This window comes from Acartia tonsa, chromosome 14 (assembly GCF_053477335.1).
Source record: "Acartia tonsa isolate MP-2025a chromosome 14, ASM5347733v1, whole genome shotgun sequence".
NCBI lineage: Eukaryota > Metazoa > Arthropoda > Copepoda > Calanoida > Acartiidae > Acartia > Acartia tonsa.
In genome coordinates, this window is record NC_137273.1 from 19,949,769 (window position 1) to 19,966,813 (window position 17,045).

The window sequence follows — 17,045 nt, forward strand, 5'->3', positions numbered from 1 at the left end:
CCAAAATTGTTTTTATTTTTAAAATCTTTTTCAAACCTAATTAAAAAATACTCTACTAAAAAAACTAATTCTAAAGCACTATAATTAAAAGTGCTGAGTTTGCATGAAAGGTATGACTTTAATTTTTAACCTGATGGTATAAATTATTGAAAACTGCAGTCTGCACCTGTTTCTTGTAATTTCATCCTTACTCAGGGATACAGGGATAAGTAAATTAAAAATAAATTGTTTCCACTAAAATAATTTAAATCTTTATAAATAAAGTTTTCTTGTAATGTAAAGGTTGATTATGTTATCATTTAGTGACCTATAATTGTTAATAGTACTCCAAGATACTATCACGTTTTTAAAAAAATATAAAAAAATAAATATTTGCAAAAATTAAATTTTAAAAAAATCTTAAATTATTTTTAAAATATCTGTTTTTACCTTTAAAACTACATTTACTCTTAAATTGAGAAAAAAAGTTGTATTTAATACAATAAAATTTCTTTAAAATTATGATCGGTTTGCATAGCATATTATTAGAACTGTTATGAATAGATTATGATTAGACCTTTTCAGAAATACTACTATTCAGAAAATCTACACAAATGCAAAATCTACGCATGACCATATACATATCTAGATTATAGACAAAACAAACATGACAACATCTATACAAGCGAAACTTTAAAATCAGTCGGTAGAACTAACGAACATTAAAACCTAATAAATCTAATAAAAAATGGAAACTTAGATTTGTAAATTACGTAAATAAAGGATGCTGTTTAAAGACTTATAAATACTTTTATGCACTTATAGGACTTGGTTGTAGTCCTAGGATTAATTGTTCCATAAAATCACGTGAATATGGAAATATATATACGTTAAGGATGTAGAGACAGACCGAACCTAATACTAGAAAGCTTCGCTATTGATTATTGCAACTATCCCGGCAATAGAAATTAGAAGAGTGTTTATAAATGTTGCTCCGCTGAGATCAATTTATCAGTCAAATCAGAAACTCTTCAAGAGAACATAATAATTATTTATCTCAACGAAACTGATTATAATATCATAATTTTATATTTTAATATTCTTAGAAAATTGGTTATTGTACGATGCGATACATGATTTTAGTATAGCTTAGAACCGGTTCTAATCCAGCGGATTTTAATCGGAACTGAAGCCTTACTAGAAAACAATGACTATGTTAAAAATTTATCTTTGTATTGTTATCCTGTTATATAAAGAATTGAGCGTTTTTGTCTGAAACTTAAGATCTCAATAACTAATAAACTGGTCGGTTTTTCTGTTTTAGAGATGGTTTTAAGCAATTCTATTTTTAGATTTAAGTCTTGGGATGGATAAGGCTATTTTTTTTTGGCTTTTTTCAGTCAGTTTGTCCGTACGTCTGACTGAATCACATACCAGAACTGCTAATTTAAATGTGTTAAAAATATCTTTTGGGCATAAAATGGAAATCTTAGCAATTCTATAATAATGTATGGCTTACAACCCGATTAATATCCGCTGAATTAGAACCTTTTTAAAGCTATAACAAAAAAATCAATACCATCGTAATACAGACAATTTTCCACTAATATTAAAATGAATGGTTTTAATCTTATAATTTTTCAATTTAATGTCCACGTAAAGCTGTCTATAATAAGATGCGATAAATAACTATCATAGAGCATTATACACTAAATAAATTTTACGACAAATTTAAATTAAAATTTTGTTCAAGTTTATTATAAATTTTCAGATTTTGAAATCAACAGAAATGGATTATTCTACATCTGACATTAATAGGGAAATAACTATTGATGACTACTTCAATGAAGGTACTGTTGCTGAAGTAGATGCATCTGAAGTGAAAAGTGATGCTGCTGTGAAAGATGCAAAGCCAAATGAGGGATTGGAAGTAAGTAAAATTGTATTTTGTATGTGTGTATTTTATTGTCATCATCATCATTATCAGTTTATTTATAAGTTAAAGTTTGCATTTTGTTTTAGGTTTCAATTAATACCATAATTATGGATGATTCTCAAAGTAACAATATTTTCAATCCTACAAATGCTGAAGTTGATCCAAATGATGAAGTTGTGCCAACTATGGAACAAATTGAAATATCTAAGGTATGAGATAGAATCAAATAAAAATTTTGTAGGTTAGGTTGTATTGAACTTTCACAGGTTAGACATAGAAAAAATTACCCCAACCAACCCCCCCCCCCCTCTTGTTTACTTTTATTTATGATATAAGGGTGTATGTGCTCAAAAGGCACTTTGTGAGAAAGCACCCTCCATTTTTTATAGAAATATTTACTTTCCTTAACCTAATTGTGCATCAATTTCTGATAAGCTTAAATTATAAACTCAATCTTCTAAGAAGGCCAAAACCTTCATACTTAAAATAAATTGTTTACAAATGGGTCTAGCTTGGTGACTAATCTCTAGGTAGCATCGCAAATTATCTTAATTCCATTTATGTATGGCTCATAAACTACCTAACTTTCCAAAAAAATTAAGGTAGATATAAACTTTTGTTAAACTGTTTTGAAATGAATTTTTAAAGGGATATATTACAGGCACTCTTTAAAGCGATGTAATGTATAAACGATTTATACATTATACATTAAAAATTTTAATTTTTCAAATATAGATTTTTTGAGGAAGTTCAAAGCTATTTTTAGCTAGTAGTAAATATTGAGATAGGATGAAGGTGCTATGTACACAATTGGAAAATCAAATACAGCTGACCTTATGGAATGTATATTTTAGTTTGGAATAAAAACCCTGATCTCGTGTTTTCAAGATTTCGGGTATCTGGTTTTACCATGTAAGTTAATTCATTATTACATTAATAAATCATTAAATATAGATGTTTAACCTGCATTAATATTCCTGACGCTATTGTCTGATATTCAAAGTCCCAATTGAAAGTCGCCACAGGGTCCCAGTTTTTTTAACCCCTTCCACCTCAAATTACATTCTAAATCTGGTGTGCAAGTTTAACAACCCTTAACAATCTGGCCCCTTTCCAGACCTTAAAAGGTTGGGGGGGGGGGGGGGGGGGGGGTGTAAGAGATCTTTGATCGCATGCTCTCCCAGTTATCTCAGCTTCTATTAAAAGTCGATTTGTTAAAGCCATATATATTTTACACAAAGAAAAAAGATATGAAACCTTTAGGGGGGATGGGGAATTCCATGTTCCCTCCCCTGTCTTAGGTTAAAACAAAGAAAGTTAGCAAAATTATTATGAAATCATATAAATTTTAGGTCTAGCCATGAAGACTAGAGTGAGTGTACAAGAGTGGCGTAGAAGGCTTCCTCCTAATTCTAATGAATATCCAGACATAGGGACAAACATGGCTAAAGTAGATACTTTAATCTTTAGTATGAGAACTAGCCTTAATATTCTCCTGCAAGAGAATATCAAAAGGTCTCAAACGATTAAAAAGCTGTTGAAGATTTTTGGTTCCGACCCAAATAAATCTGAAAAAGAAGCAAAGTATGTCAGTAAAGAGCTAGCTGCCCTTCTTCAAGCCAATATATCAACATTAGAGAATGTTAAAAGGTAATATTTGAGTTTTCCCTCAAAGTGCATGCTGATGAGCAATCCCCTTTTTTAAAATTAATTAATAATAAGGGTGGAGAGGTTTTAGTCTTTTGCCTAACCCCAGTGATTGGTCCTATCCCTGAGGGGCTTTTAGCTGCAGGAATCTAACCCTATGGGGCTAACCAAAGTTAACCTAACCTTGCCAAAAGTAAGAAAACAAACCCCCTGCATCTATACTTTTGATTCAATTTATGAAAATGGGGGATGGGGATTTTTTGTAATATTGTCTTAACTAAGAACATTGAGTTATATTAAGATTGAATATATTTTTTCTCATTTAGTCAAGCAGAAAACACTAACAAACTTCTGAATGAGATGAAAGTACTAGGAGTGAATATTGAACTGATAGAAAATGTTCTTAATATCTACTCCAGAATTCTGGACGCACTTAAGAGTATATCAATAGAGAGTGTAGATATCATTACACTAAAAAATGATCCTGAGATGAAAGAAATTAAAACATTCATTTGTACATGCGAGAATTTGCAACATGAGGTCAAATATGTGAAGGAGGTTGAATCAAAAGAGAAGATTGTAAGGTAAATAAAGAGTTTCATTCTTATACAGAATTTTAAAATCATTTGAATAAGTAAATTTTAACAAAGACAGCTTCAATTTTTTAATCAAATGATATGAATCAGGTTGATGTTTGAAGTGATGGAAAGTTCTGACCAAGTAGGGAAAACTATCCAGAATGAATATCATCAAATTGGCTTGGAACCTGACTTTGATTTTGATTTTAGCAAACTTAGCCACAAAGTTGAAGAACTACAAACATTCCTATTGCAAGGAAATGGGGAATACAACAAGAAAGCCCAAAATCTTCAATTTAGACTAAAAGAACTCTACAAGGAATTTACAGGTTTTGATCAAAATCATAAACTAATGGTCGAGACTCTAGTCAAGAAAATAGAGGCTGAAAAAAAGAAGATTTTCAAATCAAATCTGGCAAAGTTTAGAATTGTTAAGCTTGACAAAGCAGAAAAAGAGTATCAGTCAAAGTTTCAAAACTTTGTCACTAATATCTAGATAAAATATTTCCAGTATGGCTTCGAAACCAATTAATATCCGTTGGATTAGAACCTGTTTTAAGCCATACTGAGAAATCATGTAACATATTGTATTATATTCAGTTTTTTTACGAATATAAGAATGTACAATCATAAATTTAATACTAGTTTTGTTAGCCTGTGCCTTCGACAACTTGACAACTAACAAAACTGGTTTAATCTTGAAATTGTACATTTCTATATCCATGGAAAGCTGTTTATGATATGATGCGATAAATAACTATTCTGTTACTGTAATAATTGAAGAATTTTTAGATTAAATTTACTGTATGAACCTGATACTTTTCAACATTTAAGATAGTGCTTCTAAAATTTCCCTCAGATTGCATAGCAATAGCTCCTTCTTTCCTTATTAATCAATTGAAAGTTTAGGGGAAGAAGTTTTTTTCTGTATGTTTTTGTGAAATGTAGTTTTTTTTTAAATTCAAAATGTTCCTATATATTGAGATATAAAATCTAATATTCTATTTCTTTTTTTCAGATATCCAAAACGATTGACACCAGAAGAAGAAATCTAAGTATAATGGTGATTATTAAACTTGGACTGTTTAAATGAAGTCACATGATAATTCTACAAGTATAGCTGTATAAATTTCCTAGAAATAGATAAAATTGATACTAATTTCATAATCATAGAAAAGTAGTAGAGTTACCACCTGCATTTATTTACTTGTTAACTAATATCTGCCTACATTCTCTTATTAAAAAAAAATATAGAAAGAAAGGTTTTTATTTAGATCTTTAAAACCCCATTTCCATTCTGTTTTCTGATGATACTAGCAAGAAAAAGAAATCAATGAAATTATAATTAATTGCACCTAACTTTGCCCAAAAACTACCAATCTACCCACAATAGAATTGCACATTGGCGAATTTGGGGAGTTTTTGTATGACATTAATCTATCAATAAATCCATGTTCAATTCAAAAGATTTTTAAGCTCATTAAAGAATTATTTAATACAGTGTATTTCCTGCAGGATTTCTTTATGTGTCTCATAAAAATTTCTTAATACAGATTTGTAATAAAGCCCAAATTTATTTAGCAGAGTATAATATTTGTTAGTAAACATCAATAGATAATAAATGCAGTCAATTTTCACTAAAACCAATAAAAATTTTTGAACATAGGTGGAGTAGTTACCTTTAATATTACAAATAATGATTTTAATTGACATTTATCTGAAAAGTGTATTTCCTCCATAGCAAACCCCTAAAAACATTGGGCAATTGTTATCATTTTGATATAATAAAATAATTTTTTAATTATGAATTATTATTCAACTATCTTTAATAAAGTTACTCCAATATTGTTCCAAGGAAAAAAAATAATGACTGCACTTAATAGATAAGTTTTAAAGTTGAAATATTTTCTCAATGTGATTTGCACATTCCCTTTCATATACAAATATGCTCTTACCAATTATACTGTTAAAATACTAATGAAGTTATTACTTTATAGGTTAACAAAATGGCAACTGTTGTGGATTTATTATCAAGTCTGCCTACTAGTCCCAAAGAAATTATTAAACTTGGAGCTGATCTTCTTCAAGACGTATTTATCAAACTTAAAGATAATAAAACTCGAAAAGTTCTGAAACAACTAGATGAATCTTTATCAAAATTTCAACCCGTATTCAAACTTCTTAAGGAAAGTGAATACAGAATTGCCCTGAACGCATTACGAGAAACAAGGGATGCGAAAGACTTTCTTTTTGCAACTGACCTGGAACTGAGAGTACTTGCTCTGGAGACTATCAAAACAACTGAACAATGTAAAAAGATTGTTGACGTATTGGAAAAGAAACCTGAAAAAACAACAAAGTGCTGTGAATATATTGAAAAAACTATGAAAAGCTTGATGGAAAGAAGCAAGCTTGCACTGGACACTGCAACTAAGAAATTTCTAGAGCTTCATGCAAAGATCAACAAGATTGTTGGTGAACTAGACAAATTTTTAACCAAATTAGAACTATTTGAAGGAGATCTTAAAGACAAGAAAAAGGATGCTCAGAAAGCTGCAACACCTGGCTTTTGGGGAAATCTATTTGGATGGGATTACTCAGAAGAGGAAAAAGTTGTTGAAAAGTATGAGAATAAAATTGGCAGTGTAAAGGCTGCGAAACAAAATAAAAGTAAGTTTATTTATTATTTTAAAGTAAATAAACCAATTCATCTTGAAAAATTTAAGGAAATAGGGTTATCCTTTTATACTAAGTAATAATGTTTTTTTTTTATCTGTAGCTTAAAGAAAACCTGCAGGAAATAAAGTTCTTTACCTGCTGAAACACTGCCATAAGTTGACCTAATACCCCAAATTTAAAGCCTCCAGCTTTAATAACAAAAAAGTCAAAAGCATCTTAAAATGACATTTTCTGGGAGTTGGAAATTCTCGAAATTTTTCCAGACCTTATATTAGAAATTTTGAAATTATATTACACCAGATAGAATCAAAAGTATATGCTTATTTTGGGCACTAAGTAAGAATGCCACTACCTGAATATATTTTAAAATGAAAGTACCTACATTCCAAAATATTCATTAAATAACAATTATGAACTACAACTTTTTTTTCCTTTGTACTGCATTCAATAAAATTATTATATTTTATCTTTTAGAGAAGATTGAAGAAATGTTAAAACAAACTAAGGAAGATATTGAGGCTGCACAGCAAAGGTTAACAGATTGGTTAGCATTAGTCAATAAAAATGCAGATGGATATGATCAAGGAGATCATGCTCAGACCCTCATAGACTTAGATTCTGCTCTGCTTAAAGAGGAATTTGATGAACTGAAAGATGTCTGTGAAGCATACATTGCACACTGCATTACTGATGAGAAAAATAAGGTAATACTTATAAAAAAGAGGATGTTTGTCGGTCTGGTTTTAGATACCGAAGGATCTCTCTAACCACTGAACCGGAATGGTTCTCCTTTATAGGGTAGCTACTCACAGGTGTATCACCAACCTCCCAAGAGAAATCGACCCCAAGAAAAATGACAATCCTCCCTGAAAAAGCTTTTAAATTTTAAAAAAGCAAAAAAAATAGGTTGGGGGGTCTGGTCCCCCCCTCCCAAATTTTTCTTTTTAAATCTAAAATGAAAAATGTGTTATCATATTCAACCCCTCCCCCTAAATTTCCGCTAGTATAAAATACAATACTAAACTTGAAATGGTGGGAAGAAATTGTGATTTATTAAAATAGATTGTTAGTTATTTATTTAGTAACGCAGTTTCTTTTTTCAGATCAAATAAACAAGCATATCCACAATATTCAAGCTGTTTTATCACCTAGAAATGGATTAATTAGTCCTTTCACACATATTCTATTATGTGAATATTACTAACTTTGTTATTATAATATTGTAACTAATCATGAGTAATTTTATTGTTTGTTTGTGATTTTTTCATGTTATGTATATATGGATGCTTTTTTCTACCTAAGTGGCATAAAAAATGTTTCATTTCAACTTGCATTGATGTAAAAAAAAAACTTATATACATGTCGATGTAATTTTCTTATGCTTATAATAAGACTATTTTATATTCTTAACATGATTAAGTCTCTTTCCTTTTTATGTATATTCTTTTGCTTAGGTCTATAGTTTCCATGCTTTAAATGTTAAATGATCATTTTTTGAAGGAGGACAAAGTGTTTTTTAAAAATCAGCCATGCGTTGCCATATAAATGAGGGAGATGAGAGGAGAATTGGGAAAGAAACCCCCTAATAAAGAGGTTGATACTTCCTCATTTTTATGACGTCACATGCTTTTTTTAGACACTATGTCCCCCTTTCTTTTTTTAAAAATATTATATTGTATGAGTAATGTAGATATTTTTAACTTAATTAATACTTCTACCTTCTATTCTTCTTTAAATATTATTAATATTTAAAAATTCAAAAAATCTGTAATTCATTATTACCATATTTTTTTGCACTTTTCAAGAAAAGTTTCCTATATACATCTACTAAAAATGCCCATTTAATGAATATATTGATGAATTATGGCTGGATTTTTAAGATTTTGAGAAGTAAATAAAACAAACATTATTAATTTAACTTCTATTATAACCTATCTTATCTTTAGGGCTTTGGAAAAAATGCACCCTTTTTTAAACAACAAATTGCGCGGCTTGTGTAAATGGTAGAAAAATACTATGCATACCGATAGAACCACTCTAAGCTGTAGTTTTTGGAAATATAATAACCATCTTTGTGCATCACAAATAACAAGGAAGTAAAACCGAGGAAAACATTTAAAATTGTACTTCTCTTGATTTACTCATATATTGCATTTTCTAACCTTCCTCGCACTTTTCAACATAGCTACTAAAATACAGACAGCATACCAAAAGACAATATCTTTGTTTCCAGAAACAAACAGTATGCGTTATATTTTTCTATCATTTACACAAGCTGAGCAATTTGTGTTGCAATTAAGGGTGAATTTTTACGAAACTTTTTTTTATATTTTATGCTTTGTTTGTAATGTAATTTTCTTATTAAGTGCCAATTTTAAAATACTCTTCTTTATAAAATCTTTTGAGCTTTGTGTTTTTCAATAGATAGTCTATTTTCAACACCTGAGCCATGTATTATTCTTATAAAGATTACAAACCAAATTTTTAGATTATAGTAGAAGCTTACATTTGAATATTTGTAAAAATTGTCATATCTGAAAATTGGCATTTGATTCAAAGAACCTGTTCAATCATCAATAATAAGTATGACATCTTATTTCAGGATTTCAAATAGTTAAAAATTGAATATAGTGTATAGACCAAGCAACGTCTTCAAACAGTTTAGGTAAATTATTTAATAGTAGCAGCCACGCCCCTATAGGTCTTTTAGATTATAAAAGAAAAAGTAAAAAGGGGGGTTAAGTTTACAACATTCTCCCTTATTTGGCAACCTTTGTATGTTTTAGTAAAATCCTTGCTGTCAAATCTAAATTTTTTGAGAGATTTTGACTACGGAAAGGACAGTTTTCATTTAAATTACTGGCATTATGATTATGTGCCCAAAATAAGTTTATAATTTTGCTTCTAGCTGGTATAATTTGATATCAAAATTTCTGATATTATGAAAATTTTTTGAAGATTTTCAACTCACTAAATGTCATTTTAAGATGGCTATACTTTTTTTTAAGTTTGAAGTTTGAGGCTTCAAATTTTGGGTATTTGTTTTTTCAGTAATTGAAGCGGCAAATTTCCTGCAGGCTTCCTTAAAGTCGAGCGGAGGGCATGATCTTTTTATTTTTTTCTTATTTAGAAGATATGATGATGGCGGAGAACATTTTAAGAACTGGAACACAATACCTTAAACTAACATTGAAAGAATTCAAAGATGCCAAAAGCAGACCAATTTTAAAAAGCATAGACAATTACCTTCATACAATTTCTAGAAATCTTAACAAATTAGAATTTTATGATCGGGAGCTGGTGTATGATGCTCAAAAGTATTATAGAAATGCAGCAAAACAACTATCATCTGTTGACAAAACACTTGCATCTCTTGCAACAGAAACAGTACAATGTGTGGATTACTGCAAAGGACTTATTTCCAACTGTCACAATATAAGGGATCCTATTAGTCTCGTTCAGGTCAAAATGAAGAATTTGAATGACAAGAGCCATGCACAACTAGCAGGTGCAATCATACAGTTTGGTCATATCCATGAGGACATCAATAGAATATTATACAAACTAGATGAAATAAAAACAAGAGCCATGAAGGCACAAGAAAGACAAGCAGCTTTGAAACCTTTATTGTTTATTGCAATCCCCTTGCTGCCTTTCATAATGCTTTTCAAAGATGCCCATGATGCACTATTCAAAGATCTATTTGGTCTGCTCGGTGTTGATAATACTGAAACTATAACAAATTCTGCAGGTATATCTTTGATCATTACCATAATCTTAAATTTCAAAATGGAACCTATAACTGTATCCTATCTAATTGCTACAACATCTTAATATAAAAATAGGTCAAGAAAACTGAGAATTTGACAGCCTCATTGAATTTCATGGGTGTGAAAATGACAGTTAAACTTTGTTTATGTCATCGATAAAGGTGTCATTTTTGGAGTGGATAAAAAAATATTGCAAAAAATATATATAAAAAAAACGAAATTGATAAAAACACACTAACTTTTTTTTCAAAAACACAGTGACTGTATTGTTGCTAGTAATTTTAAGTGGAAGCACCCAATGCTTGGTTTTTTATGGTGTTTTATCTTTTTAGACATTATCAAGGATAAGTTGAGGAAAACCAAAGATGAAATGGAATCCAATGTTGAAGATCTAACTGAGTGGAGAGCTATAGTTAACACAGAGAAGGATAAATATGAAAGAGGAAATCATGTTGCACAATTATTTGATATTCAACATGATTTGCTTTGTGAAGAATTTGAAAGCTTAAAACAAGTTTGTCTTACTTTCTTAAGCAGTTGCAATTAAAATATGTAGTTTTTAGCACAATTAGAATTATCGACAGATAAATGTTCGTTCTCTTATTGTAACTTTCTAAGTTATGTAAATTAGCTAATAACTATGTAACATTTTAATGATCAATATTGTAAAATTCAAATGTAGAATCAACTATTTTAACCTGTATACATTTAAAATAATAATAAAATTATCTTTATAATTGCTTATAATCTAATCCTTGTTATTAAGTAAAAGGATATCTGTGTGTTTGTACCGAAGGATCTCGCTAACCGCTGAACCAATGTGGTTCTTCTCATAGGTCCCGGGAGTGTTTATTATTATTTGGGGGGAGGTTACCACTTCCCACTACCAATTTTAGTTTATTTATTTTGAAATCTGATAAGGTCGTAAAGAGGTCAAATTTTACCTATAAAAATTTACTCCGGGGTAAAATTTTTAAATATATTTTGTGGGGGGATGGTAAATCTCAAAACTAAGGAGTGGTGTTATTAAATTACACGATTAGTAAAGATCAGTAGGTTAAACAATAGCGAAAAGGGGTCTTAAAGAGTTTGGAGGACACTACCCCCAACAGAGATAAATTTTTAGATGTAAAATTTTTTTGATTGGAAGAGGGGAGTAATCACCCTTTACCCTATCCCGCTTGGTTTTTCCTGCTGTCAAATGATAATCTTTTACGGATAAACATAATAACCCTAATTATAGAAAACAAAGCCATATTAGGAAATATAATAATATATCAGAAATAATATTTTATTTATTTAATGAAAATATAACATATGGTATTTAACATAGCATATAATAATAATCAACCAGATTAGCCCTGGAAGGAAAATATCTAACAATTTCAAATCTAGAATTTGAAAAAAAATAAATCTTCAAAAAGGATTTAATATGAAAGAATTATTCCTTCGAAAGCTTTTTTATAATACTCTTTTTATAATGAGATTTACATTATGAGAAAACAATTTGAAATTACTATAACATAACCTACGGTAATGTTTAGGCACCTATTGCTTACTTTTTAAATATCAATATCTAGACTTTAAAAGATAAAACAAATAGAACCACCTAAAAATGTTTAATTGTAATACTTATATTTTTAAATTCTTGGTAGGATAAATACGATTATTGGGACGGACCCTTTAATTCACATCATTTTTTAAAAATTTACTTTGGTTAAATACTTTTTTTTAACTTTGCATAGTATATCTTAATATTATTTTTTATTAAAAATTAACTTTATCAACTTAAAAACATAAAAAAAGATGGTTTATTACTAGAATGAATAACTTGGGTATGGTTAACATAAAACTTGTTTTGAAACAAAAAAAGGATGAAAATTAAAAAAAAACTAAAATCGAAAAATAATATCATAGGAAATATCATTGAAAACTTAAGATGAAAAAATCAAAGAACTTAAAATTGTATTGATTGGCTGAGAACCGGTTCTCATTCAGCCGATATTAATTGGTTTCGAAGCCATACTGGATAATCTTATACTTTTTAATGGTAAGATAGTTTGATTCATCGCCAATTACCTAACCCTATCTCCCGGAAATCCTATTATATAAAGCCCATAAAGGATATAAGTTGTAAAAACCCCACAGGGGGTATAATTTTCTAACACATTCTTCTTTCTTATTACTTAGTCTATTAAAAGGATTCAAAATACAAGGACATATATTTTTTTACTCTTATTTTATACATCTTAATTGGAACTGATGATCTATTTAATAATGAAACAATTGTTTCATCAATAAAAAGTTAAAGAAATATATATAATAATATATACCTAGTAGTAAGATTTTATTGACGGTAGTGAAGGATCATACCAACCGCTGAACCGATAAGGTTCTCCTTTATAGTGAAGCTTCTAATAGGTTTAAAGAAAGTTTTTAACTATTTTTGGGGAGAGTGTCTTCATCCTCCCAATAAAAGATGACTCACCTCACCCCAAAATATTTCCCCTTTGACCCTAAGTGCCTATAGAGGCTTCTAGGGGCGTAGCCGCTAGTAAAATAAAATAATAATTATAAACAAGCAAATAATAACATCCAAACAGACAAAATAAAAATCAATGCCTTTCAAATGCAAAAATTCTTTTAATTAACTGTTCCAAATAGTGCCACACTGTAATCAAAAACTTAAGGAAACGTTTATGCAAAACAAATATTTCTTTTGCACATTAATATTCATCTTATAAATATTGTTAATGTTATTTCTTGAAGGATGAAACTCATAAAAAACTTTTTTGGCTCAAAATTACCCCCTCTAAATTTTCAGCGAGCTTCACTGATTTTAGAGAGGCAAAAGATTTTTAAGAATCTACCTCTGTATTGTTTTCATATTAGAAAAATAAATCAAAATTTACTCTTTCCCTAAACTTTTATAGCATTGTAACACAGTATGGAAATATAGTTTATGTATATGCTAATGGTAGTTTATCTTTAATAATACATGGATGACTATTATGAAAGTTATATATGAGGTAAAATTTACAATGGATCTATGCTTTATGAATGCATCAACTTTTATGCAATATGAAGATTGGTATGGATGAGTTGTTCAATTGATTTTAGGGATAAGTAAATGAAAGATAAAGTAGCCACCAGATTCACCTTCTTTTTTCTTTCTTATTATTTGAAGGGGATGATAACTTTATATTCCATTCACATATTTCTATATCCCTGGTATGTAAAACTAAAAATCAGAAATGGGGTTTTGAAAGATGAATGCCGCGTTTTTTCGACATTTTTTCGACATTGATTGATTGAACGAAGACGATAGGATTTCAACAGAGTATACAACTTAAGAATAAAAAATTTTAAATTATTATTTTAGCCATTTGTATAATGCCTAACACAGCTCTAAAAAGATACATTATGCAGCAAAAATGGATGGAAGATAATTTGTTTTTCTTCTATGAAGGCCGTACCATCAAAAGCGAAATATTCAAATAAATAGTTGTATACTCTGTTTAATCAATCAAGAAACGCGACATTCATCTTTCAAAAACCCATTTCAGAGATTTTAAAATTGCAAAATATCTCTGACTTCATACATCATATTTAGATTGGGATATAGTCGCCCTCGGGTCGATGGAAGATTTTACCAGTTTTCAAACGTTCCTGAAACAGAAAAAAAATATAAAACAAATTAGTTTAGAAATATTACAAGCAATTGTTATTAAAAAATTCAAAATAAATACAAAAAAGCTAGACTAAAGGAATAATAACCACATCAAAATTAAGCTATACCTAGATAAAGAATTAATTTTTAGGATATTTTAAACATTGATTTTAAAAAAATAAGCCATCCAAAAATATAAAGTTTTATGTATATGTCTGTTTAGATGAGCTAACCACTAAAACAATTAAGTTCTCAATCTTTATTTTAAATTTAAGTCTTTAGTTGGTTAAGACTAGTCAAATTTATGCCCATCCTTCACTAAATGCTAGGAGCGTTGCTGCTTTTATCTATAATACAAAGTAACTTGATGTCTGTCCGTCTGTCCGTCTGTCTGTCCGTCTGTCTGTCTGTCCCTTAAGATCTCGGTAACCACTGAACCGATCGGATTCTACTCTTCAGGGAATATACCTACTGGTCCTGTGGTGGTTTTAGGCTATTTTCTTGGGGGGTGGGACACCCCCAACCCCCCCAAAAATAAAAAAAATCCAACCCCCCCGAAATTTTTTTTTTACATTTTTTGTAAAATCTCAGTAACTGCTGATCAAATTGGGCTCTACCCTTCTGGCAATATATCCTACTGGTCCTCTGGTGGTTTTAAGCTATTTTCTTGAGGGGTGAGACACCCCAACCCCCCCAAAAATAAAAAAAATCCCCACTTCCAAAATTTTTTTTCTTTTATTTTTTTAAAACAAAAACCAGTAATTGGGTTGGGGGAACCCCACTGCAACATGGGGCGAAGCCCCCATGAATCCCCCCCCCTAGAAAAAAAATTAAAATATCTTTTTTTTTATTTTAATTTTTGTGTATGCGAACAACCTAGGTCTAATTTTTACGAATTGAAATTTTTGTGTATACGGCAAACAACCTGGGTTTAATTTGTACAAATTAAAATTTTTGTGCATAAAACGCACAACCTGGGTTTAATTTTACCACAGAGTAATTAAACAAAGAATAATTTTTTGAATATTTCTATTAAGGAGGGTTGACTTCCCAAAACTATATAGGGCGAAGCCCCTAGAGGCTAGGGGCGAAGCCGCTAGTAATAAATAAACTATCTACACTATTCTTTGATAAACCTTTTGATAAAATAATCTCTTACGCTGACTTATCCCTTTATTCATGGCCAAGCACATACCTTGAGTTCTTGTTTGAGCAAAGTTTTCTCTTTTTCAAGCTTGGTCAAGATTCCCTTATTTTCATGCGCTCGCCTAGATAGATCAATAAATATGTACGTATATGAATAAATAGAAAGATAGATGAAAGGAGATAATGATAAATAGATTGATGGATGAATAGATTACATGAATAGAAAAAGGAACAGTGAGATAGAAAATATTAATTATTAATATTAAATAATTAAGGAAGAACAAATAAAATTTGATGGACATATAAATAAACAGATAGGTAGACAAGTGTATATATAAATAACAAATAAAGTCAAAACTCTCTTTATTTTCAATTGTCAAAATTAAATATTTTCTGACTTAACAAGAGCATTTGATTGAATGTTCTATGGTAATTTTGTACTTATAACAATACAAGTAATGTTTGTATAGCTCAAACTACAGCAAACTTATTTTAAAAAAATGCATTTGAATGTATATGAAACCATTTAGAAAAATCTAAAATAGTAATCCTTATACTTAAGTAACAGGAAGTCTGTTTGTCTGTGTTTTTTTTGCGTTTGTATGTTTGTACCGAAGGATCTCGCTATTGGGTTCTCCTTAACAGGGTAGATTTTCATAGGTCCCGGGAAGGTTTATAACTATTTGGGGGAGGGTACCACCACCCTGCCAAGAGAAATCACAAAAATCGAATTTTTTTGTATAGAGACTCATACGCTAGCTAGGTATCGTAGAAACTTTAAAGCAACATAGATAGGCATATAAAAAAAACAAGTGCCACTAGAGGCATCTAGGGGCTTAGCCGCTAATGAAATATAAAATAAAAGAGTAAAATTTGTAATGTTTACCTGGACAAATATGGCAACACTTCATTGACAGGTCCATAGGGAACATATTTGTATACACTGTACCCAGATTGACCTAGGAATATAAAATAATTAGGTCCATAGGAAACATAATTGTATACACTGTATTCAGATTGACCTAGGAATATAAGATAATTAGGTCCATAGGGAACATATTTGTATACACTGTATCCAGATTGACCTAGGAATATAAAATAATTAGGTCCATAGGAAACATATTTGTATACACTGTATCCAGATTGACCTAGGAATATAAAATAATTGGGTCCATAGGGAACATATTTGTATACACAATACTATCACTTCTGAAGATTAAAATTATTGGTGAAAAAGTTTAGACATTGAAGGTTTGTGCAATTCAGTCAAGATTCTATATAGTCTACTAAATTTCTAATCCAACGAATGAGAGATGTCATGTTAATAAATCTTTGGAGACCAGTATAATCAAAAGTCCAATGTTCTCTCCCTTCCTTTAGAAGAATACTGAATAGTCAAATTAGTCAAACAAATATAAAAAGAGTAGATAACTAAGTAAGTAAGAGGATGTCTGTCTGTCTGTAGCGAAAGATTCTGAACTAATATATTTCTTATATACAGCGAAGCTTATTTGGGTTTTGTCTATGTCACTATCCCTTCGGAGACTCTAAGGGCGAAGTCGCTAGTAATAAATGATTTACCTAATGGGAATGAAAGCTGATCACACATACCAAGAAGCTGACCGAAACATATTACCTAA

General features: G+C 29.9%; 4 protein-coding genes across 7 annotated transcripts in view; 3 read left to right on the plus strand and 1 right to left on the minus strand.

Annotated features, from left to right (window-relative positions):
- The first annotated feature begins 1,750 nt into the window (after positions 1–1,750).
- LOC145305360 (uncharacterized) lies at positions 1,751–4,636 on the plus strand. Its single transcript, XM_080146978.1, has 6 exons — positions 1,751–1,909; positions 2,002–2,124; positions 2,770–2,827; positions 3,268–3,565; positions 3,889–4,146; positions 4,249–4,636. The coding sequence occupies exons 1-6, from the start codon at positions 1,769–1,771 to the stop codon at positions 4,634–4,636; spliced, it is 1,266 nt and encodes a 421-aa protein (XP_080003104.1). The 5' UTR covers positions 1,751–1,768.
- Positions 4,637–6,140: 1,504 nt separating this feature from the next.
- On the plus strand, positions 6,141–9,421 carry LOC145305309 (uncharacterized). Its single transcript, XM_080146919.1, has 3 exons — positions 6,141–6,810; positions 7,294–7,523; positions 7,923–9,421. Exons 1-3 carry the CDS (start codon positions 6,147–6,149, stop codon positions 7,929–7,931), a joined length of 903 nt encoding a protein of 300 aa, XP_080003045.1. The 5' UTR covers positions 6,141–6,146; the 3' UTR covers positions 7,932–9,421.
- Positions 9,353–11,326, plus strand: LOC145305310 (uncharacterized). Of its 2 annotated transcripts, none has more exons than XM_080146920.1 (3): positions 9,353–9,484; positions 9,950–10,570; positions 10,922–11,326. In XM_080146920.1, the coding sequence occupies exons 2-3, from the start codon at positions 9,955–9,957 to the stop codon at positions 11,134–11,136; spliced, it is 831 nt and encodes a 276-aa protein (XP_080003046.1). In that variant the 5' UTR covers positions 9,353–9,484; positions 9,950–9,954; the 3' UTR covers positions 11,137–11,326. The 2 variants fall into 2 exon arrangements, with proteins under 2 accessions (XP_080003046.1, XP_080003047.1); XM_080146921.1 differs by having other exon boundaries at positions 9,369–9,484; positions 9,953–10,570.
- Positions 11,327–11,864: 538 nt separating this feature from the next.
- The window catches only part of slgA (proline dehydrogenase slgA), a 52,293-nt gene continuing 47,112 nt past the window's right edge, over positions 11,865–17,045 (minus strand). For all 3 annotated transcript variants that reach the window (XM_080147171.1, XM_080147172.1, XM_080147173.1), the window contains 4 exons: positions 16,987–17,041; positions 16,292–16,364; positions 15,455–15,527; positions 11,865–14,258 (listed from right to left, as the gene is read on the minus strand). In XM_080147171.1, the coding sequence (XP_080003297.1) occupies positions 14,199–14,258; positions 15,455–15,527; positions 16,292–16,364; positions 16,987–17,041 (261 nt within the window). In that variant the 3' untranslated portion in view covers positions 11,865–14,198. The remainder of the gene's footprint in view (positions 14,259–15,454; positions 15,528–16,291; positions 16,365–16,986; positions 17,042–17,045) is intronic.